The 25,476-nt window shown below is 40.4% G+C and overlaps 1 protein-coding gene across 2 annotated transcripts in view; it reads left to right on the top strand.

The window, feature by feature from the left end:
* The window catches only part of LOC142442683 (bifunctional heparan sulfate N-deacetylase/N-sulfotransferase 3), a 235,732-nt gene that overhangs the window by 107,690 nt on the left and 102,566 nt on the right, over nt 1–25,476 (top strand). For both annotated transcript variants that reach the window (XM_075543886.1, XM_075543885.1), the window contains exon 4: nt 20,612–20,797. In XM_075543886.1, coding sequence (XP_075400001.1) covers nt 20,612–20,797 — 186 coding nt within the window. The remainder of the gene's footprint in view (nt 1–20,611; nt 20,798–25,476) is intronic.

Genomic DNA, 25,476 nt, shown 5'->3' with positions numbered 1-25,476 from the left:
CTGTGTCCTTCTTCTTGCGAAGTTCTCTGCTAATTCTGGGCTTCTACCCTCTCCATATGGAGTTGGTAATCAATTTTTCCATTTCTTTGAAGAAAGATGAGGGTAATTGTATCAGGATTGCATTAAACCTATATAGTGCCTTTGGCAGAACTGACATCTGGACTATAGTGAGTGTTCCAATCCATGAGCATGGGTTTCTTGTAATAGTGTTCTCTAGTTTTCCCCGTATAGATCTTTTATTCTTTTAGTCAGGTATATCCCTAGATATTTCAATTTGTATTTGGCTATTGTAAAGGGTACCACCTTTTTGATCTCCTCCCTGTGGTCTTATCTGATGTGTATAACAGTTCGATGGACTTCTGTTTGTTGATCTTGTATCCTGCCACTCTGCCGAACTCCTCTATTGCTTCCAGCATTCCCCTTGTGGAACTTTTGGGATTTTCCATATATAAAATCATATCACCTGCAAATAACGATAGTTTCACCTATTCCTTCCCCAGACGAATGCCTTTGATGTCACTTCTTTGCCTTATGCTGTTAGCTCAAACCTCCAGCACAATGTTAAGTAATAGTGGAGACAAGGGGCATCCTTGTCTGGGTCCCTTTTTCAGTGGGATTGTTAGTCTTTTCTCCATTGACTACCACGTTGGCTGTTGATTTTTCATATATAGCTTGTATTGTCTTGAGGCACTTCCCTTCCATCCCTATCTTCTCAAGTGTCTTAAACAGGATTTGGTGTTGGATATTGTTGAATGTTTTTTCTGCATCTATCAATATTATCATGTGGTTCTTATAGTTTTTCACGTCAATGTCATGAATAATACTAATGGTCTTTCATATGTTAAACCATCCCTGCAACCCTGGTATGAATCCCACTTGGTCATGGTGAATTGTTTCTTTCATATACTTTTGTATTCTGTTGGCTAGTATTTTGTTAAGGATTTTTGCATCGATGTTCATTAGGGATATTGGTCTGTAGTTCTCGATTCTTGTGGGATCCTTGCCCGGTTTGGGTATCAGAGTTATACTCACTTCATAGAAGGAGTTTGGGAGTTTGGTATCTTTTTCTATGTTCTGCAAGAGTTTGTGTAGGATTGGTGTTAGTTCTTCCCTAAATGCTTGGTAGAATTCTCCAGTGAAGCCATCTGGTCCAGGACATTTTTTTGTTAGTAATCCCTTGATAACCTTGTCTATTTCTTCTATTGCTATGGGTCTGTTGATAATCTTTAGGTCCATCGAGTATAGTCTAGGGAGGGATTGTTTTTCCAAGAATTTGTCCATGTCTTCCAAATTGTTGTGTTCATTGGAGTACAATCCTTCATAGTGCTGTGTAATTACCTTTTGATTTCATTAGGGTCTGTTGTAATGTCCCCTCTTTCATACCTTATTCTTGCTATTGAAATTTGCTCCCTCCTTTCTTTGGTTATGTTTGCCAGTGGTCTATTGAGTCTGTTTATCCTTTCAAAGAACCAACATTTAGCAGCATTAATTTTTTCCATACTTTTTTAATATTTCCTCTCCCTAATCTCAACCCTGATTTTTATTATTTCTTTTATTTTGCTATTAGTTGGATTGTCCTGCTGACTCTGTTCTAGTTGCTAATTTTGTGCCAGCATATCAATCGTGAGTCTTTCTTCCTTTCTCGGGAATTATTTGTAATTGGATGAATAGCTCTGTAAATATCTATCATGTCAAATTATCTAATTGTAGTGTTTCAATCTCTAGCCTCCTTGTTGAGTTTCTTTTCTGGTTATCTATCTTTCTCAGAGAGTGGTATATTGAAATCACCCACTATAATTGTTGAGGTTGTAATTTTTTTCCATCTTTTGGAGTGTTTGGTTGATGTATGAAGCGGGTCTCTCATTCAGGGAATATATGTTTACAATGCTTAGTGGATCTTTGTCTTCCATTCCCTTTAGCATTATACCGTGTCCCTCCTTATCTCTTTTTATAGTTTGCACTTTGAGGTCAATTTTTTCCGACATTAAGATTGCAACCCCTGCTTCTTTTGAATTGCTGTTTGCTTGGTATGCCTTTCTCCTGCCTTTGATTCTCAGCCTAGTTTTGTCTGTAGACTTGAGATGTGTGTCCTGTAGGCAGCAGATTGATGGGTTGTGTTTTCTAAGCCAGTCTGCTAGCCTCAGTCTTTTAATGCCTCAGTTTAGGACATTGATATTCAAGATTATTATCTCCATCTGTGGACTCTGTGGTGTCATCTTATACCTTTTGTGTTGGGTAGTTTCCTACTTTCCTTTCTCGTTAGTGTGTGTGTGCGTGCGTGTGTGTGCGTGCGTGTGTGTGTGTGTGTGTGTGTGTGTCTTTCTTGACTTCTTTCCATCTTTAAGCGAATGCTACCTTGGGGTCTGTTTTCTCTTTTTTGCCTTCTGGGTGAGGTTGTTCTATGTGGCAGTCTCTACTTTATGCTTGGTGAGTGTTGTTTTTCTGCCCATGCTGAGTCAGCAAGAATCTTTTGTAGGGCTAGGTTTCTTCTATCATATTCTTTTAATTTTTCCCTGTCAGGGAAGACTCTTACTTTTCCATCTATCTTGACCATAATTTGTGTGGGTAGAGTATTCTTGGGTTTGCATTGTTTTCCTTCAATTTTTGGAATATGTTACTCCACTCTCTCCTCTTCTTCATAGTTTCTGCTGATAGGTCTCAGCATATTCTTATTTGGGAACCTTTATATGGTATTTGTTGTGTTTCCTTAGCTGCTCTCATGATTTTCTCCTTTTCCTCAAAGTTTGATAGTTTGACTATTATATGCCTTGGTGACTTCTTGGGATTCAGTCTAGCTGGTATTCTTTCAGCCTCCTAAATGGTTACCTGGTTTTCATTCATTAAGCTGGGTAAGTTTTCCTGCAAGAATTCTCTTACTATTGTTGCAGATGACTTTTTTATTGTTTCTTCCACCGGTAAGCCAATAATTCTAATGTTGTTTTGCTTCATAGTATCAGACGTCTCTCTTAGGTTTTCTTCAGTTTCTCTGATGATATTTGATTTTTGTACACATTTGTTAAAATCTGCTTGTCTGTCCTCAAAGTCACTGATGTGGCTCTCTGCTTCTTCCAGTTGATTGTCCAGGCCAGTGTTTCTGCTACTGGTTTTTGTTATCTCCTTTCTAAGCTCCTGTATTTCCCTTTGGTGTATGGCCTTCATTTCCTCTATCATTTCATCCTTTTTCTGTATTGTTTCCCTCATATCCTATAAGACTCCTGGTAGCATTCTGAAAATTTCTTTCTGTGGCAGCTCAATGTTTGCTTCTTTTATGCATGTTGTTATGTTTGGAACATCTTCTACCATTGCCTTTTTTTTCCCTCCTGTTTTTTCATTGAGGTCGTTGGTGCTGATGGCTGTTTGCATTGTGTTGTTTTAGAGGGGCCAGGTGCCATTTTCTAGGGAGTCAAAGAGCACTGGCTCTCTCTGGGATACTTGTAGGAATGCTTATTTGAACTGCCTACAGCTAATTTCACTATGGAATTAACCTTCCACTTTATCCTCCTGTGGCTTCCTTCTCAGGGGACTGCCCCAGAAGGCTGGTTGGGTGCCTGCTTTGGTGTTGCAGAGGTTGGACAGAAATTCCTGAAGCAGCTTGTAACGTTAGGAATTCCCTGGTAACAACTTTGGCAGAGTATCCCCTGGTGTAGGTCAGCAGGGCTTTCCTCAGCCTCAGGTTAGCTGCACGGGGTGGAGCTCACCTAGCTGGCTGTGGTGCAGGAATAAATGCCCTAGGCTAAGTGGAGTGGCCTCGAGGTCAGTAGTGGAGTGTGAGAGAACAGAAAGAGACAAAGAGGAGGGAAAAATTTTTTAAGTTAGCCTTCTGAGACTATGCAGGGAATATAGAGAAGAGAGGGAAACAAAAGTAACAATGTAGCTGAATCCCCATCCCTTCCCATGGAGCTACAGGGGTTTAATTCCTGCTCAAGGAGGCAGCAGCAAGCTGTAGCTGTGTTCAGAAAAAGCCCCTGTACAGCCCACCCCCACTGTTGGGGGGATATAGAGAAGAGAGGGAAACAAAAGTAACATAATAGCTGAACCCTGATCCCTGCCCGTGGAGCTACATAGGTTTAGTCCCTGCCCTGAGGCAGGCGGTGGGAAACTGTGGGTATGTTGAGATTAAGCCCCTTTCCGGGCTCCAAATTATCCCAGCTCCAGCAGAGACAGTAGCAGGGCTAAAGTCAAGCCCAAGCCAGCTTCCACTGTGATAAACTAATAGCCAGCCCCCAACCCCTCAAAATCCCGTGGGTCTGTGCCTACTTCTCTTTATGATGCTCCTCCTGCATTACAGCTGTCTTGAATTTCCCTCTAAGCAACTCTCCTGGGCTGAATTCTGTGGAGTCCCTCTGGCATGTGTTATTCTGTCACCATCTTTCCAGAAGGCCAACAATATGTCTATTGTCGCTGTGTGCCACCAAGTGGATTCTGACCCTTAGCGACCCTCTATGACAAGAGTGAAACAGACCAGTACAATTTACAAGGCTGTAGTCTTTGTGGGAGCAGATCTTGGGTGTTTTCTCTCAATGAGCTGCTGGTGGATTGGAATCGCCATCCTCACGGTTAACAGATGAACACTTAGACATTCCACCCACGTGGCTCCTTAAAGTTCATGTTTAGTTCCTCATAGGTATTTTGAACATTGTTCTTCTTGATAGAGAAAGTTGACATAAAGGAAATACTAGATATTTATGCTTTTTCTTCTTCTTTTTTTAACTCTATCATCAGTTATTTTAAGCCTTCCTTTCCCCATCAAATTTTTAAGATGATATAAATTTCTTGTTCACTTTTTGCTGAACAGAGTAATTTTCAATTAGCGGTTTCCAAAAAATAAAGCTAGTTCTGTAGTTTTTTGTCATAATTTTTATACTTGTTTATTTGTTTTGTTTTTAAGCCTTCTTGTTTAGGTTGTTATCTAGTTTTTGTCTTCCTTATATACCTTTTCCTACCTCTTTTGTGTGTGTTTCAAACCCTGACACGCCTCATAAGTCATCAGTAGATATAGACAGCAAATTGCTGGGATTTCTGTGTGGCCAGAATGCTAGTACTTTACATGAATCATTTTATTTAATTATCACCACAACCTTACTGCAAACACCTCTGTTTTATAGATGATAAAACTGATATTGGGAAGGGTTGAGTAATTGCCCAAAACCACCAAACTAAATCACAGATCTGGTATTTGAATTCAGAGCTTTCTGACATTTAACGACTGTGAAATGCCTACATTTTTCTTCCTGATTTTGAATACGGTAATTATAATTCTTCTGAAAGAATTACAAATTTTGAATATCCTCCTTCAGCTAAAGTCCATGATAGAAATGGGATTATAAAAAGCAGAGATGTCAAAACTGTTTCTGAGATAGACTCGATGGTGCTTTTTTTGGACGAGTCAGGAAGAAGAAAGGAGCAGCAGATCAAAAGTCCCATGTAGGTCTGTGCTTCCCACTTTCTGCTATCTGCCTGGACTTATTTCAGATATATAAAAGTGAACTTCTACGCTTTATACTCAAGTTCCCTATTTCCTCTACCTATACCTATTAATGGTGCAAAATTTCTCCTCCTTTAGATTAATGACTATTAAATATTTGAAGTGGTTTGAATTCTCCACCACTACCACCACCACCTCCAGAAATTCAGAATTATTTTCTTCAGAAACTCCTGTAGGAAGACTTCTTATTCTCCAACCAGATGAATTGTGTAGAAAAGTCCTTCAAAATGCTTTCCCCTTTCCTCTAATAGAATTGTTACTCTGCAATTCCAGCACATTTATCTAATTCTTTAAATTGTTTCATTAAAAAAAAACTAGCATATGACCTATGTGGAAATAGTCTCTCACTGTCCAAATTTATTTGAACTCAAGATAAACTGAGAAGATCTATTTCCAACCACATGCATGCACGCACTGTCTGGTTTTGCAGCTATGAAACATGGATGGGACACCTATTTTCTGAGAGACTCTTAGAAACCAAGGCTCACATGCATGTGATGGCAGAAGAACTCTACACACTCGCTAACTGGAATCTGCTTTCACATCCAATTTCCAATCACTCAATAATGCCGTAAAGTTGTTTTATTGTATACCATTTCATACTCTTTTCTGATAGCATAGTGATTAAATTCTGGGCTACTAACTAAAGGGTGACCAGTTTAAGGCCATCAGCCACTCTGCAGGAGAAAGATGCTACAGTCTGCTTCCTAGAAGGATACAGCCTTGGAAATACTTTACAGCAGTTCTACCCTGCCTTCTAAGGTCACAGTGTGTCCAAATCAACTCAGCAGGACCCAACACCTACTGCCTCCATTTTGATCCCCATTCCACTTTCAAATCTGAAACCCTACAGCTGGATCATGGGGTCATCAAACTATTCTCCTTGATTTCCCTTCTTTATCTTGAATGGATGCTCTACTGAAGAAGGTTGTGAAATGTGTAACTCTTATTCTGCTTCCCCTACATGAACCAGAACTTTGCATTTCTGTTAGAAAAGATTCTGGAATCTTCTGAAGAAATGTAGAAGGGAAAATTATGGGGCTGGAAATGTTTACAAAATATTGAGCTTAGTGTTTTACACCCTTCCTCAATTAATGTTCACAGCCATCTGTGAGGCTGGTTATCCCAACATTTAAAATGCAGAAAGTGAGACTCAGCGAGGTTCTATAATTCTCCCATGATCGCATAGCCAGTGAAAGCTGGGGAAAAGATGTGACCCCAGGTCCTGTGTTGTTGCTAGGTACCCCCAAGTCAGTGCTGACTCATAGCGACCCTATGCCCAACAGTCCAGAACACTTCCTGGTGCTGTACCACCCTCACGATTGTTCTTAGGTTTGAACCCATGAATGCAGCCATTGTGTTGATCCGTCTTGTCGAAGGTCTTCCTCATTTTCTATTGCTCACTACTCTCCCAATCATGATGACCTTCTCCAGGGACTTGTCTCTCCTGACAACATGTCCAACGTGTATGAGAAGATTTGTGTGTTCTTTTGTCAATACATGGTACTGTCAACATTCTTCAGTAGCACTATAATTCAAATGCATCAATTATTCTTTGATTTTCCTTATTCAATGTCCAACTTTCGCATACATATGAGGTCATTGAAAATACCATGGGTTGGGTCAGGCACATCTGAGGAATCAAAGTAACTTTCTTGCTTTTCAACACATTAAAGAGGCCTTGTGCAGATTTGCCAAGTGCAATGCGCCATGGGAGCGCTTGACTGTTGCTCTATGAGCATTGTTTGTGGATCCAGGCAAGACAAAATCTTTGACCACTTCACTCTTTGTTACCATGGCGTTACCTACTAGCCTCGCAACTAGCCCAGCTGGGAGGATTTTGATCTTTGCATAATAGCTGTAATCTGAACCGAAGGCTACAGTCCTTACTCTTCATCAGCAAGTGTTTCAAGTCCTTCGCACTTTCGGTGAGCAAGCTTGTGTTTTCTGTGTATCCCCGGTTGTTGTTAATAAGTCTTCCTCCCATCCCGTTGCTGCCTTTTCTTCAGATAATCCAGCCTCAGTGACTATTTGTTCAGCGTGCGGATTCAATCAATAAGAGGACACAACCCTGATGCACACCTTTCCTGATTTTAAGCCAGGCAGTGTTCCCTTGTTCTCTTTGAACAACTGCCTCTTGATCCATGTACAGGTTCAGCATGAGCACAAATTTGCAGGCTCCAAACCCTGTGGTTACCACCATGGAGTTTATAATTGAAAGTCAACACAATTATTGATTGATGTTTTGCAAAGTTAATAGTCAGGATGTTATTACTTTCCCAAAGGATTGCATGTTAAAAAAAATTAATCCATGTTATTAAAATCTGATTTTTCATAATATTTTTCTTTTAGATAGCTGTTTATATGATTCATGTAATTTCTTCTGTGTCTGCAATCAGCTTTGCAAGCATGATGGTCCTAGTGGCTATTCTACATTCCGCAGGAGGGGCAAGAGCTACAGCAAACAAAGATCGATATCAACTTTTCTATTCTTGCAAAAATATTAAACTTCAATTAAAATTAATGTTATGGAGACCAACGGAATCCTCGTTTAATCAACCTTGTATATTTTCAGAACGATTAAGTGCATCTTCTAGTACTTTGGAAAGTTTACCCTATCCCTGATTGTTCATACCTTTATTACCTCTCAGGGGCCCCCCAGAGATGCATCAAATGCATCCTCCCAGACTCTGTAAAACCTGCATCAAAATAAGGCCTCCACTCGCCCACTGAAATCTTCAGTTACTTTTCTGTTTCATTTTTCTGGAGCAAAACAAATGCAAACTCATCGATTCATTTTCTGTTATAGTTCTATGACCTCCTTCTTGTTTTTGGAAAAGATTCTAAGCCTTCAAAAAATATGAAAGTGACCTGTGCAAAGTTCAGTGTTTACATCATTCTTCTGGGTATTCTTAAGCAAGCATGCCTCTTAACTGTGTGCTCGCTTAGGAGACACTCAACAGAGCTATGCCAATGCCAGAAATTCTGAAGGGATCTTCAACACAGGAGAATAACATGCTCTACGAAATGGAAACTTGCTCAATAGACGTGGCGTAATTCTTAGGAAAATCGGGGAACAAAACCTGTCAAACTTTCCCTGAAATAAGTCCTTCGAGGATGTAAGTGAAAATGAAGAGAAAGCCAAGTATGCAAAGCTGCTACAACGTTGACTGTTGCCTTCAAATCGTGGGTTTGTTTTTTTACATTTTATTTTATTTTTTAAATCATGTTATTAGGGGCTCATACAACTCTTATCACAATCCATATATACATCAATTGTGTAAAGCACATCTGTACATTCATTGCCCTCATCATTCTCTAAACATTTACTCTCCACATAAGCCCCTGGCATAGCTCCGCATTTTTCCCCTCCCTCCCCGCTTCTCCTCCCTCATGAACCCGTGATATTTATAAATTATTATTTTGTCATATCTTGCCCTGTCCGACGTCTCCCTTCACCCACTTTTTGTTGTCCGTCCCCCAGGGAGGAGGTCACATGTAGATCCTTGTAATTAGTTCCCCCTTTCCAACCCACCCTCCCTGTATCTCCACTCACACCACTGGTCCTGAAGGTATCATCCACCCTGGATTCCCTGTGTTTCCAGTTCCTATCTGTACCAGTGTACATCCTCTGCTCTAGGCAGACTTGCAAGGTAGAATTGGGATCATGATGGGGGGGAAGAGGAAGCATTTAGGAACTAGAGGAAAGTTGTATGTTTCATCATTGCTACATCACACCCTAATTGGCTTGTCTCCTTCCTGAGACCCTTCTGTAAGGGGCCTACAAATGGGCTTTGGGTCTCCACTCCACACTACCCCCCCTCATTCACAATGATACGATTTTTTTTTCTGATGATGCCTGATGCCTGATACCTGATCCCTTCAACACCTCGTGATTCAAATTGTGTTTGTGGGATTTCTTAATGCATTTAGCCGACTAAATTTTGTTTTAGTTCTTTAAAGCATTCAATTGTTATAAGTTGAGGTAGTATGTGAAGTGAAACAGAGGCACCAAGAAAAGACTTTTGCTGTGGTCACTATTTGGATATTGGTTTTATAAGACAAAAGAGTTATATTGGGATCTTTTTAAAGGAATGATCCAGTAGAAGAGAGAAAACTTTTAAGAAGGAGAGATAAAGGGGAAATTGCTGAAAGTCACTCTTAGAGTCAGCGGGTGGGGGGATGGAATTTGGTACCCTTATAAAGGCAGCCTGGTGGGCTAGTGGTTTCCAGCTGGGCTGCGATCCCAAAGACCAGCTGCTCCACCGGAGAAAGAGGGGACTTTCTACTCCCCTTAAGAGGCACAGTTTCGTGAAACCGTGTGCTCTCCTACAGGGTGGTTATGAGTCACCATTGACTCAATGGCAGGGAGTTTGAGTCTTGTTGAGCTTCTAAAGGAATTCGGAGTGCTGGTGGCACCGTGGTAAAAGAGCTTGGTTGGTAAACAAAAAGGTAAACATTTAGAGCGTAGTAGCCACTCCTCAGGAGAAAGAAATGGCAGTTGGCCACTGTGAATATTCATAGCCTACTCTGTCCTGGAGGGCCACTATGAGTTAGGATCTACTTGACAAGAGTGTCTTGTGGAGGCATAATACCTGGGTTGGTGTGTGGCCAAGGTTCCCACAGTACAGCTGTCAGGAACAGTGTTATGAACTCAGTTACAGGAAGATTGGTGGACAGCACGGTAATTGATTATCTTTTTCTCATTGAAAAAGACACTCACCCAATGAGGGAAAAGTTGGGGAAGGTGTTGTTGTAGGTTTTTCAGAGAGCATAATTATGAAATAGCAGTGCAGGGTAGCAGGAAAGCAAACAAATTAAGGTTATACAGTTAGATTTCTTGACACACTAAAAAATGTTTGATATTAATAATCTGGTATTAAAAGTGAAACTAGCTATGTGTTGTTGCCAGAGAAGAATGACAAATAGAAATATGAGCAAGAGAAGTGATGGTTTGGGGTTGGAAGCATGATTGTCATGATGAACTTTGGAATATACACTAGGTAAAGAGGAGAGTAAGTTTGTATAACAAGGTCAGTGACAAGATGGTAATGGCCATGGAAAATGTATGGAGGTAGTGAAAATGATACTGGAATGATAGGAGTCAGTTACAGATATTGGTGGATAGCCTTGTAATAACATGAGACATTCTCTCCAATTGCTTCTGTTTTCTCATTGAAAGACAGCATTTAGTCATCAATTGAGAGCAGAGATTTAGAAGGGGCTATTGTAGGCTTTCCAGGGAAAAAATACATCTGTGATCCCAATACTAGGATTTTTCACTCAGGAATCTAATAGAGTATTAAAGATAGATTTAAAGGTATTCTACGTATTTCAAGATTTCTAATAGGAATTACTTATCCTCTTTAAATTCTTCACATAAGCTAATTAGAATCTTGAATTTCTTTTAACTACAAAATCAACTCAGTAGGATTCCGCCAACTAAAGAAAAGTAAATTTAATTATTATGTGATAAATGTCTTTTTACTAAAGAAAACTGTTCAAAACAACATCTATTGTGACTAAAAGAAAGAAAGCAAAAGAGTAGTTTGGGAATGAGAAATTTTATTTCTAGAATTTGCCATGCTGGTCCATTTTTGATACATTTCATTTCATCGCTTTTAAATGCAGTTACTTTGTATCAGGCGCTGTGCTGAAATTTCACCAAATAGTAGGTTTTATTGCATAATTGATGGCACTGATGAGTCCTCTTTTTCTTCATTCTTTATCCAAGTAGATTCCCTTCGGAGACAGAGTCCTGAGTTTCATCCCTCAGCACTTCATTCTCTGCTGACGATCCTCTAGGACAAACTACATTGAATGTCTCCTTCTATCTGTTTACACTTGCCTACTACCAGTTGATCCTCAGGAGAAAGAGGAAAGTTTCTACTCTCCTTAAGGGTTAAAGAATCAGCAGAACAATGCGACCCTTCCCTGTAGGGCAGTGGTTCTCAACCTGTGGGTCGTGACCCCTTTAGGGGGTCAAGTGACCCTTTCACAGGGGTCGTCGGATTCATAACAGTAGCAAAATTACAGTTATGAAAAAGCAATGAAATAATTTTATGGTTGGGGGTCACCACAACATGAGGAACTGTGTGAAAGGGTCTCAGTATTAGGAAGGTTGAGAACCACTATGAGGCAGAATTGACTTAATTGCGGTGTGTGTGGTTTGGTGTGTGTGGTTTTTGTTTTTCTGGGCTTTTGGTAGGTTTTGTTTTGTTTTCAGTAATGAGAGTTGGCCATACAAAATCCAACACCAGAGACTATTTTACAAATTCTCCTTCTAAATTCTTTCTGTTGTTGTTTTTTTTAATGTTCTGATAGTGTATCTTAATGAGAAGTGGATCTGATTAATCTGCGTTCCTTTATAAAACTAGCCTAGTATTTTCCTAGTCACATATTATGGATAAAGAAAACTATTTTGCCCATTTTAAAATGTACTTTGAAAACATGACAATATGACGCCCTACATACATATGTGTAAGTGTGTGTTTAACAAGCTCAATTCCGAACCTGGAATTGGCATAGTAAAATGGGTATTTTTATAATTATATCACAGAGGGAATCTACATAACTACATTCTTGGAAGAAAAAGAAAAAGAGCTAGTATCACTAAGGATTGTCCATTAAAGTGAGGAAATTGGAAGAATCTCACATTGAAAGGAGTACACTTATCAATAACAAAACACACTGCCAGTGGAGGATGACTTTAAACCCTTTCACCAAGTCTGTTAAAAACAACATGATTATCAGAGCTAGTGCCTCACATATGGGCTGACAAACAGACATGTAAGTTATAAACAAGATTTAATCAAATTTACAAAAATAGCTCTAACACAACTTAGAAGGTTGTTATTTTCTTAATTATATAGAGGATTGTATACTTTAAGATTATATTTCAAAAATATATTGTTTTATACAAATGTCTATATATTTATATAGCTCATGTAAATTATAATTTGTATAAAATATAAATATCTCCATCACAATTAGGTAATTGTTTTAATTGTAAGAAAACTGTACACTTTAAAATTATATTGATGGTCTATTTATAAACATTTACATTTAGCATTATTTTCAGCAACAATATAATATCACTCGTGGAACCACATAGATTGTGTCAAAGAATCATAGCATTTTACATTTGACCCTTGGTAGTAATTTGCATGATCTCTTTATTTCACACTTGCGGTATGGGGGTAGAGGATAAAAAATGAGATTCTTATGCCAAGATAATTAATCTTTGAAAAATTTTTTGTTTTATTTCAAGCCATACCAAAAATACATCATCATTTATCACCAAGAGAATTTTCTAATATTTCACATTCTCTGCATGCAATTCCAAACTTTCTGTCCTTAACCTATAGAAAAATACATAACTTGTTGGGTTTTGTTCTGGGGAAGAAAGGAACCAGCTTTCTTCTTTTTTTTTTTTTCAACATTTTATTAGGGGCTCATACAACTTTTCTCACAATCCATACATATACATACATCAATTGTATAAAGCACATCTGTACATTCTTTGCCCTAATCATTTTCAAAGCATTTGCTCTCCACTTAAGCCCTTTGCATCAGGTCCTCTTCCCCCCCCCCTCGCCACTCCCCCCTCCCTCATGAGCCCTTGATAATTTATAGATTGTTATTTTGTCATATCTTGCCCTATCCGGAGTCTCCCTTCCCCCCTTCTCTGCCGTCCATCTCCCAGGGAGGAGGTCACATGTGGATCCTTGTAATCAGTTCCCCCTTTCCAACCCACTCACCCTCCACTCTCCCAGCATCGCCCCTCACACCCTTGCTCCTGAAGGTATCATCCACCCTGGATTCCCTGTGCCTCCAGTCCACATATGCACCAGTGTACAACCTCTGCCCTATCCAGTCCTGCAAGGTAGAATTCGGATCATGGTAGTTGGGGGGAGGAAGCATTCAGGATCTGGGGGAAAGCTGTGTTCTTCATCATACATCATCGCACCCTGACTGACCCATCTCCTCTCCTAAACCCCTCTATGAGGGGATCTCCAGTGGCCGACACTTGGGCCTTGGGTCTCCACTCTGCACTTCCCCCTTCATTCACTATGGTGTATATATATATATATACACATACATACATATATATACATATATATATGTATTCTTTTTTTTTGCATGATGCCTTCTACCTGGTCCCTTTGGCACCTCATGATTGCACAGGCTGGGAACCAGCTTTCTTTGAAGAGTTGTGCTTTACTGTCAAGCCTGACTGAAACTCCCGGCTACCCCTTTGCAGCATGGACTTGAACAGTGCTGGTCTTGCGTTATCCCTGTGGCGGACGGATCCACCTTAGAGAGTGGGGCTTCTTCCAGTCGTTCCTGCAGCTCCTAACTTTCACCAAGCCCTGCTGCTACTGCGGGACTCCATCTCATAAGATGGAGTTTGTGTGGGGTCCATCAGAATTTAACCTTAGAACAAAATGTTTTTATAAATTTCAAATCGCTTACAGTATACAAGGGAAGAGTTTCATAAATGTGTTTTCTTCCGAACAATATTTGTGTATGTCTGCATGTGTCCATTATGTTAAAGGGTTCTAATTTCATTACCTAAGCATGCAGCCTTTACTTGTATTTTCTGGAGAAATGTATTATTGTCTATGTGAAATAATATCTAATCTATAGCTTCTAAAAAGAAGTCACTTTAACAAAGCATTTTTCCAGTAGACACAACTACAATATGTAAAAACAGAGAAAATGCCATTTGAAACCATTATGGATTGTAAAGTTAAATTCTCAGTCCTCTGAGACAGTTAACCAAGTTATGAACTTTCATATGCTGGGTAAATGGTCCATTCCAACGGAAATGAATAGCAGTTAAAGGCACTTGAAAGTATTCCTAAATTATGTTCTAATGCGTTTAGATTTTTCCCTCCCTGCACAATAGATATGTGCTTGCTTCCTATCATTGTAGGTTTCGTCTTATAATTACATTGTTTGAAAACCAGCAATCTTAGAATTATGGAAATAGGCAGAGTCTTCTAGTCATTAATGGAAATTGAAAGGTTTTTTGTGTTTAGGAAGATTAAAATAGAGACAAACATTAAAAGTAAAGTGCTATATGGATTGAACTGTGTCTTCCCAAATTGTGTGGTAACTTGGCTGGTCCATGAGTCTCAGTGGTGCGGCAGTTACATAATGATGCACGTTGGCAATTATGTCATGAGGCAGCCTTTTGCATAATGCAGTCAGATGTGATCAATCAGTTGAAAGGAGATTAGGGTAGGAAGTACCGTCCTTACTCAGTCTTAGCGCTGACACAATAGGGTTGGGGGAATCTCTGGGATGTGGCCTATAATATCTTTTACTTATAAGAGACAAAAATTAAGAAACAAGCAGAGCAGGGGGGACTTCTTTCACCCCAGAAAGAAGAGCTGAGAGCAGAGTATCATTTACACCCAGGACCTCTGGTCTGGAAACCTCTTAGACCCAAGAGAAGATTGATGCCGAGGCCTGTGGAGAGCTCCTAGGAATCCGCAGCTCACAGCTGCTTACAGGTGCCAAAGCCGCCCTTGGCAGCTGACCGTGGGAAGAGCTCTTCCCCTGGGGGCTGCGCTCGGAATTCAGACTCTGCCCTCAATCCTGCGAGAGAAGAAACCCATGTTTGCTAAAGTCATCCACTTGTGGTATGTCTTTACAGCAGCACCAGATAGCTACAACTAGTACCATCCTTACTGACTAGCAAGAGTTTAAACAAAAAATGCCACAAAATAATTTTTTTTCTGTAGTAAAGCTGGCTCTGTTGCTCAAATAGCTGAATATTACATATTTCAGGCTTTCTTTTAGTCTTGGAGATAATTTTTTAAATGAATGCAGCATTAATATTTCAGGATAAATTGTCTTTACATGATTTGGTAATATTTAAGTGCAATTTTTACCCAAAAAAATGTTACAATTTTGAATTCTATACCGCATTATCTAAATATGTAAACTTCTAGTAAATAGCAACTCTGTTTTGCCAGTTTTGCACCTGGATAATCATTTTTACTTAAACTCTCAAACTATTTTCAAGTGTTACTTACCTAGACATAAAATATCTCTACCAGTTACTTATGTCCATTCAGTAGATGCACCTAAAGTTTGGTTGAGATACTTCAGAGAGTAGAATTAGAGTAAGGGGCATAATCAGTTCACGTATCCATTCACGAATATGTAGCGAGTATTGGTTCTTGGTGAGACAGTAGGCATGTGCACGCTGTCATCAAGTTGAGTTTGACTCGTGGCAAACTCATGTGCCCAATGGTAAATGCTTCACCGATTACAGACTTTGCCGAAACAGAGCCCCAGGACTTTCTTTCACAGTCTGCTGTGTGGACTCGACCTACCAACCTTTCCATGAGTCGTGCAGCACAAGCCATCGGTAGCACCCAGGTGGTTCCTGGGCATTTGGTAGTTCATAAAACAGAACTATGACCAGCGTTTATGGAGTTTATTGTGTAGTAAAGAGGAGACATTAAGAAATGATTCAGAGATATGCGCTTACAAATTGCACTGTGTACTAGGAAAGATAATTAGAGACTCCTAAGAGAAGCTTAATGGGGATTTAATTTCATTTTGATGTTGTTAATGAAAGCATGGAATAAATTATCTTTAAAAGGCATAAGAATTAGTATAATAATGTTCCAGGCAACACATGGTAGGGCTCTAAGGTAAGCTCTGAAGTGCTTGGGGCATTCAAGGAAAAAGGAGATGTGACTAATACACAGTGGGGAGTGGGGAGTGACACAAAATGAGTCTGGAAAGAGAATTCAGGGTCATTGCATGCAGAGTTGGGCCCAGGCTTAGAATTTTGTATTTTATCTCAAGTGTACGGGGGAGCCATTGAAGGATTTTTAACAGGAAATGACATGGTTATATTTGTGTCTTTTAAATATGACTTGAGCTGGGTCAGAAAAAAGCAAGGAGGAGAAATGAAGAGAAGAGTTGGGTGTCTGAGCCAGAGCCCGTGGAATGAGAACACAGCTGACTGGACTGGGCTGGTGATGACACAACTGGAGAAGAGTGGCTAGATTAAGGTAGAAGCTGGAAATGCGATGTATAGTACATGGTGATAGGCTGGGTTTAGGTAAGCCTGCAGGAAGAATCCACAGGTGGCCCAGAGTTACACTTCTCCACTAGCCTGAAGGTTGCCTGCGTGGACTTACCCAAAAGTGGGGAGACCGGTGTGAAGATTTGTTTCTGAAACTCTATGGAGAAGTTTTACTCTGAGAATATAGGGTCCCTCAAGTGCTGGAATTGGCTTGCTAGGATCTAGAAAGAGGCTTCGGAAGGTGTCACGAATAGCAGCTATCTTTCCTACACAGCAAGTATTTGGTTTGATGATGCTATTTCATAAAAAGAAAGCCCTCCGGGGAACGAGCAGATCTGATGAGACTGGGAGGTAGAGAGGAAGAGTTGCGGTGTGAGCATTAACTCATCCCACCGTGGTCTAAGTTTCTGACATAAGTTTATAGTATATATTGATACTATGCGTAGTACCTACTTATATACTATATCAACATATAGCCTATGCTATAGAGCATATGTTCACAACTGTATTCTTATCTTTTCAGTTCTTGTCCTCCACTGCGAAGGTGCTAACACAGATTACAGAGCTTCTGGATCTAAGACGATATTCTCAGTCAAGAAGCAATGACCATGAAAATTAACTTTATAAAGCAATGAATGTCCACTGCACTTTCTTCCTCGAAAGTGATGCAGTGGTTGGCTGCCACTGAGTCAATACACGGGGTTTGGAGAGATCAGGAGGAGAACAGGCCCAGGATGAAATCGTGGGGTAGAAGTCACAGTTATCTCAAGAGAAACTGAAAAATCTATACTGCAAGTAGAGATAACCAGAGTGTTATCTCTGAGAGTGAAAATAAGTGGTAGTACTTTTGTAATTTCCACCTTATATTTGAGTGATAGGATTGTAACGCAGGAAGGCAGTGGAGTCAGGGCGGCAATGGCAGCAGTACTGAATTATGTTCATTGTATATGTATCATGTTTTGAGAATTATGGTAAATGCATGTATTATTTAAGAACCCCCAAGCCCCTTCTAGGCAAGCACATTTTTTAGAGCAAGACATGAGGCTTAGGGATGATAAACCTCATCCTCCTAGTCAAAGGCTAACAAGTGTTACACACATTAATATCTATTCACATGTTGCTTCCTTGCAAATTTTAGAGGTATTTGAATTTTATAAAGTGATTAGTTCCCTGGGTGAATTTCACCCAGGCTTCTCCCTGTACTCTTCCAACGAGGCTACTCTGCCATTTTTCATCCCTTTCCTTTCAGTTTCTGGAATTGACATTTATTTCCTTTCCCGAGCTCTATTATTCCTTCCTGCGCCCTTGTTTTCAAACCACCTCAGGGAATCTAAACCATCATTTTCCCAGCACAGATTAGGTATTGGTTCATGATCGTTTGTGAAATTCTAAGTAATATAAGAATGGCACCGTTGTAGCAATTTCCACAATGGAAGCCAGGAAACTGAAGAGCATCAGCAACACATACTGCTCCATCCACCTCTGCTACCACCTGTATTCTGTCTCCCATCGCCAGTGTGGTGGCTGCCATTGCTAGAGCACTCGACTCTAGCTACAGCTGGCTGATCTGAATTGAAACAGTGAACAGCATTTACCAGAGGAAAAAGCCATGCCAACTGAAGGGGTGTGTGTGTTTGGAGGGGGGGGAGGCGGACGGGACAATGTGTACATTGTGCAGCAAAGACATGAGGAAAATCATACAAAGGGGGAATGGGTGCTGTAAAGCTTTCTGAGTACGTTGGGACTCAATTTTGAGTGTCTTTTACTTTATCGTGTGAAGGAATCTTAACAGATCATTCAGTAAACGGCAAACCTCATGCAGCCCACTTGCCTTGTGGATTCGGGCACTTCACATACTCCCCCTCCTGTGGTTATTTAGGTTGAAAAATAAGCTAGCCATACATCTTCCACTATCTCCCTGCAAGTTTGCAGCATATTGCTACAATCTAATCAGTTTACCAGTCCACTACTGTGGTTCTCTTATGTGAACTTGTTCTTTGGTGGGAAGAAAAGCCGTGATGAATTCAAATGAAGCTATTTGAGGGGAAGTTTAGGACTTGAAAGTAACTGAAAAATATAAAAGGAAAAAAAAGATGCAAAGCTTTCAGAAGAAAAAAAATGCATGTCAGCTACAGAAGCTGTGGGTGTTCTTTTTATAAAACAAGGTTCATCATTTATATCTGTGCCATTTTTAATATGTGTAAGAGATTCTATCAACTGATGAAGCCTCACTAATAGAGAAGGAAATTCATAATAACGCAGTTATCCCAACACCCCTCAAATAACAATATCAACAACTGAAAGAAAAAAATACCACCTCAGTATCACATAAGTGTAATTTCAGAATTGACAGAATAAAAAGCCATCTGAACAGAAGCAGCGTTGTGACACATGAGCAGTGATTTCATGAGTGGTGTGTGTGTGTGTGTGTAATCTGGAAACTGTTTTTTTTAAACTCAGGCCATTTTATGTTCAGAACTTTCTTCCCATTTACCTCTGATCCTGAGAAGATCCAGTTCTTCCCAGTAGCTCCTGCTTTCCCTTACGCAGCACTTCCACTTCAAGGAAAAGTGCTCAGGAGAAGTTGGCCATCCCATCCAGTCAAAATGGGCCCTTCTCTCTGGCGGGGAACCTTGTCCATCATGGCCTCCACACCCAGGGCCGACAGACCTATGACAAACGTGATAGAAACTGGGCAGGAAGCAAAAGGAAATTTCATCAGCGACTCTGGTGAACTTGGATTAGATCTATCCTGCTCGTGAATGCCGGCTTTAGTGTCTTGTAGGGCGCAACACTGAGTAGGGTTTTAATCGAAGGGCTAAGTGGCTGTCTTCCTGTGGTGCTGCCCTATCGGAAATGTCTCAAGCAGGCAGCTTTGACGGACTCATTCACTTTCTCACAGTTCGTGGGCTAGACGTGCACACGAGTGCTGCTGGCCCCAAAAGACGCTTCCTCTCTGTGTTGGTTCTGGAAGGTCCTCTTCTCATCTCAGCTCCCGAGTCTGGATTCCAACAGAGACCTCCGTGGTGGGGCACATATTAATGATTCCCCCCTGTGCTTGCTTGCTTCGTTTTGCTTACTCTGTGCTTTTATACGTCAAAGGAGATTGACTGAACAGACACCCTGCCCTAACACTTCCTCAGTAACATAACAAAGAAAGCCCATCTCCGAATGGACTTTTAACCACAGGTATAGAGTTTATGATTTACACTTATTTAGTGGGGGGGGCAGGGAGTGGGACACAATTTAATCCCAAACAGTGGCTATGACAAGGACGTGCTGAACGGAGGATCTTTCGGGTAACTCATGAAAATCCCTAGTCTTGAGTGCATTTAAACAAACAAGCAATCGGACTTATGAACTTGATCTGGATGAGGCTAGGATATTTTCTTAATGTACAATTACTTGTTGATATAAAACTCTCTCTTACAGAAAAAAAAAAACCAACAAGCAAACAAACTCACTGCCGTTGAGTTGATCCCCACTCCCAATGCTTTGGAGTGGGTTTCTGAGAATGTTCCTCTTTCTGGAGGCAGTAAGTCTCAGCTTTCTCCTGTGGAGTAGCTGGTGGTTATTAAGTACTTACCTTAACGTTTCTAGTGGTTACCAGTTGGGGTGCTAACTGCATGATCAGCAGATCAAAACCACCAGCTACCCTGAGAGAAAAAGCCGAGGCTTTCTGCTCCTGCCAACAGTTCCAGTCTCGGAAGGCCACCGTGGCAGCTGTCCCCTGTCCCCGGAGGTCACTCTGTGGGGGAATGGACTCAATGGCAGTGAGCTACCTCGCAGTTAGTATCCCAACACGTAAGCCCACTCTGCCACCAGGGCTCCAAGTCTGGCCCTACCCCCCCCCCACACACACACACACAAATGTATCCATATGAAGGCTGGTGGGATAGCTACTGGGCTTCATGAAGCATTGCACGGCTAATATTTATGACTGTATGCAACTAAAAATTCAGATTTAAACAAATCCGAATTAAAACTATTTATAGTACATCTGAAAATCCTAGAATGAATATAGAATCAATGCAAATCTTCACTGGCTCTAACTAATATTTACTTGATCTTAGGAGCATGGCATTCCTACGGACATGGGCTACGCGGTGTCCCCACACCATTCCGGTGTTTACCCTGTGCACGTTCAGCTTTACGAGGCTTGGAAGAAGGTTTGGAATATTAAAATCACCAGCACTGAAGAATATCCGCATCTAAAACCAGCTCGATACCGGAAGGGTTTCATCCACAAAAACATTATGGTGAGCTTCCTCCACTATCCTTAGGGTGCAGCTCACGCTGCCAGGTTTACATTTCTCCTTTGAAATATGAATAAAAGAATAGTCCAAAATATTACAAGCTTGGCTGCTTGAACACCACATGCTGCAGCAAACATATTTGTCATATCAATGCAAAGGATGTCTTAATTAAAATCACTTCTTCGCAACTTTTAAAAATAGCTAAAACATATTTGACACTACTGCTATTAAGGAGGTACTGATGTTAGAGTATTTAAGGAAGCATTACGACTAACTTGCAGATTATTTTTTAGAAACCATCATTTCTTTAAAAAGATACTTGATCTGTAAAACTAACACCAACTTTGTATTAACCAACTTATCCTATTACAAGCCAGTCAGATTTTGCTTGACTCTAACTTCTCAGGCTGAAAACGCCCAATGATTTGCTGCAAGTAACCACATGAGAAGTCTTGCATAATCTTTAACAGGTCGTCATACGGAATAGCCATGTTGATGAAGAACAAATACTCCAGCCTTCAATATGGATTCTACTTGACCATAAAGCAAAATTCCTCACCCCTGGATCGATCCCAAACATCAGGATAAACAGAGACCTTGTTGGTCTTGTCAAGGCTTTCCTTCTTCTTGGATCTACAATGGACTCAGCAGTCAAGGAGTCAAACAACATGTTGCATTGGACAGATCTGCTGCAGAAGACCTCTTTCCAGTGTTAACATGTATGATTTTGAGGACTGAGGTGTGCCTGACTCAGCCGTGGTGTGGTCAATCATCATATATTCCTGTGAAAGCTGGAGGATGAATGAGAAAGCCAGAAGAAGCATGTATGCATTCTACTAGAGGACTGGTGACGGATGTTAATTATACTTAGAACTGCTAGAAGAATGAACAATGCTGGCGAGACTTCACCTCACTTACTTTGGACATGTTATCAGAAGAGACCAGTCCCTGGAGAAGGACATCATACTTGGTAATTGGAAGGATAAGCAAACAAACAGACAAAGGCCTTCAATGAGATAGTTGGACAGAATGGCTGCAGCAATAGGCTCAAACTTAACCACAATATACACAGTGCAGGACAGTATTTCGTTCTGTTGTGCATAAGGTTGATGTGAGTGTGAACTCACGGGGCAGCATCTGGAAACAACAATCTAAGATAGAAATGAGAAACAATGCAAAGTATATTATATTCGTATATGTCCATTTATATTCAGTGTCAGTCATTTATATTCCAGGTCTGTTTCCAGAACTTCTTTTTATTTCTTTTTCCTTAGCCACTGTTGACGCACGTGCCTTATGACATTTTAATTGTAAAGTCATCACCTAACATTTGCTGAGACCTTAAAAAATAAGTATTTAAATCCTCAAGTTTTCCCAATTCAGAAAATCTGGTACTGATAATGTAAGGGATGGGCCTCATGAGTGAGACTGAGGCACTCAAGAGACCACCCAGAAGAACCACATGTGATGCTAATTCTTCGTCAAGCTGATGTATTTGAAAATTGAAGAGATGCCTACCTTCCAGAATAAGTTATAACTGATTTCTTTTCATATAGTTTTATAATATCTGTAGTAACTACAGAGTAGATAATGATATTAAATTGGATGAACTCCCATCTTGACTTTTCCTACAATAAAAAGTGCTATAAATGCTAAATGGGGACATCACAGCCACTTTGCATCTCAGACCCCCCTTTTCTCTGATGAAAATGAACGCCCTGTGCCTTAAGCTTCAGGCCGTCTGCCCAAAGAGAGGCGGGAGACCTGGATCATGTTATCATGAACATGCACTGAGTACGCTCCTGTCACTTTAACATCACAGGAAGTCTTTGCAAAATATGAAATGTGTTTATAAGGACTTTATTCAATTTTGGACTTTATTCAATTTTGTTCCCTTTTGTTCCTCCGTCTCTCTGGGCTGCCAGAACATTTGCTTAGTTGTGTCCCATGAGATATGTTCATTTTTGTTTTACCTGAGAACATATTTTATCTGTATTGAAAATGTGTGAAACTTGCAGGTAACAAAGGTTTTAATACATTTTTCTGTTTTAATGGCGCTGTCCATGTGCTTCCACTTTTGCAGCAAACCAGGGACGCTTCTATGTTTGGTTTGTGGGCTCCTGGGTGAGAGTTTCCAAGAAGGAAACACTCAGCATGCAGAGGATTATGCAGGAAGAAGAGAGAGGACAGAACTGCTAGCAGTGCCCACACAGAGATGCCATGTGAAATCCAGAGAACCAACAGTACTGGGTAGTGCAAAGGGTCCGCTGACTCCATACTATCTGAAAGGTCAAAGGTCCAAGTCCACCCAGAGAAAACTTGGAAGAATGCCTTCACAATCTATTTCTGAATAATCAACCATTGGAAACGACCAGAAACACAGTTCACTCTGGCACACAAGAGATCACAATGAGCAGAGTCTCTCATCCTTTCTCTCTCTCTGTCTCTCTCTCTCGCTCTCCCTCCCTCCCTCCCCCCCGCCATCAATGCATGACATAGATGGGGAAATTTTTTTTTGATTATCCATTCACATCACACTCAAAATTCCTAAAAATGAAACTTGTTATCTTCCTCTCAAGCCAGCTCATCCACCATTCAATTCTATATTTCCAATATCACACTCCAATGACCTCCCATACTATGTCAGACTTGTTACTCCCCTGGGAATACAAGAGCCAATTACATTTGAAGGTATTTGAGTACTAACCAGAATCTCTAAGTAGTTCTACTGCATTATCTAATGGCAGATTTTAGCCCTATTCAGTAAAAAAAAAAAAAAAACCTCAACTGATTGAAAACCTGAAATAAATGCAACTTTCTGGAGAGAGCCAGAGACCCCCTATGTAATTTGACTACAAATTAGCTACTTATTGTTTCCAATGGCGTTGTTAGTTGCTGTAACATCAGTTCTGACTCATAGTCACAACAGAATGACCATTGCCCGGTCCTGTACCATGTGCGTATGTTTGAGCCCATTGTTGCAGCAACTGTGTCACTCTCTCTTGTCAAGGGCCCTTCTCCTTTTTTGCTGCCCCACCCCTTAACCAAGTATGATGTCATTTTTCAGGAACTGGTCTTTCCTGATGACGTGTAAATCTGTAAGAAGAAGTCTCACCATCCTCAGGATGCATTTAGCTTCTGAGGAGCATTCTGGCCATACTTCTCCCAAGAGAGACTTGTGTGTTCTTTTGGCAGTCCATGGTATTTTCAATATTCTTCACGAGCACCATGATTCACGTGCATCAAGTCTTCCTCGGTCTTCCTTATTCAGTGTCCAACTTACACATGCATATAAGGCTATTGAAAATATCATGGCTTGATTGAGTTACACCTAAGTGAGACCTTCACTTTCTCCCACATTGACTATCATAGACTTATCAAAGTCACCTCCTTCTTTTTCAATATTCTAAAGAGGGTTTTTTGCACAGATTTACCTAATGCAATAAGTCCTTTGATGTCTTACCTGCTGCTTCCATGAACACTGATTTTGTATCTAAGCAAGACGAAACCCTTGACAACTTAAACCTTGTCCCATTCATCATATTACCTATTGGCCCAGTTGTGGGGCTATTGGTCTTATTTCCACTGATTTATAATCCATTCTGAAGCTGACAGCCCTTGATCTTCACCAGCAAGTGCTTCAAGTCCTCCTCACTTTCAGCAAGCCAGCTGTGGTTGTTAATAAGCCTTCTTCCAAATCTGATGTTACCAATGGTGATGTCATGGCTATGACCTACCTGCAACCCCCTAAGTGATCTTTAACTGGTAGCCCTCAGCAACACTGTTTATGCTCAGGTACAGATTATTCATTTCAGATCCAGTATTGGCTCTGACTTTTAAAAGCATCCCTCAGTTATTTTTAGCAGCTATCAGGTTTCTCAGAAGTACCTCAAAATTTGAATTTTGGAGCCTTGGTGGCAAAATGGAGCCCTCATGGCATAGTGAATTACCTGCTGGGCTGCTAACCATGAGGTTAGCAGTTTGAACCTACTAGTTTCTCTGTAGGAGAAAGATGAGGCTTTCTGATCACATATGGTTTTATAGCCTCAGAAACCCAAAGGGCAGATTTACTCTATCCTACAGGGTTGCTTCAATTTGTAATTGACTTAATAACAGTGGTTTTGAGCTTTTTAAAAGACTTCCAGAACCAATTATAGAGGAGAATTGATAGCAGAATGCTTTTTTAAAAAAAACACTCTCTTATGTCTTCTCATACACATAAGAGTTGTTTTCAAGGGGCGTTTTCTACAGCCGGTGACATTGCAAGACAGGCAAACCCGGTCATTTCTCCACGTGGGACTATCTCTTTAATCTTCTTGAGCTGGCCTGCTAGCATTCCTGGGCTCAAGGTGATCTCCAATGCTCAGAGTGTGGTCCTCCCTGGAATGTCAGGTAAATTCTGATACTTCTAATTTCCTCAGGTGAAATGCAAATGATTTGAAAACTTGACAAAGACCCAAATTTCATTTTACTTGCTTCTCCATTTTGCACAGAATCAAATAAACAACCGAATACAAAGGATAGCCCTTCAAGTAGCTCATAATTTTCTTATTATCATTTATTTATTTTTATAACAGTTTTATTGGCACATAATTTACCTATCATAAACTTCAATAGTTCAATTGTTCATTCATATCAAGGAGAATTGTGCAATCATGACCATATCAATTTTAGAACGCCCC

Source organism: Tenrec ecaudatus, chromosome 3 (assembly GCF_050624435.1).
Source record: "Tenrec ecaudatus isolate mTenEca1 chromosome 3, mTenEca1.hap1, whole genome shotgun sequence".
NCBI lineage: Eukaryota > Metazoa > Chordata > Mammalia > Afrosoricida > Tenrecidae > Tenrec > Tenrec ecaudatus.
The sequence above is the reverse complement of the archived record's forward strand: the minus strand, read 5'-3'. Positions and strand labels throughout refer to the sequence as shown.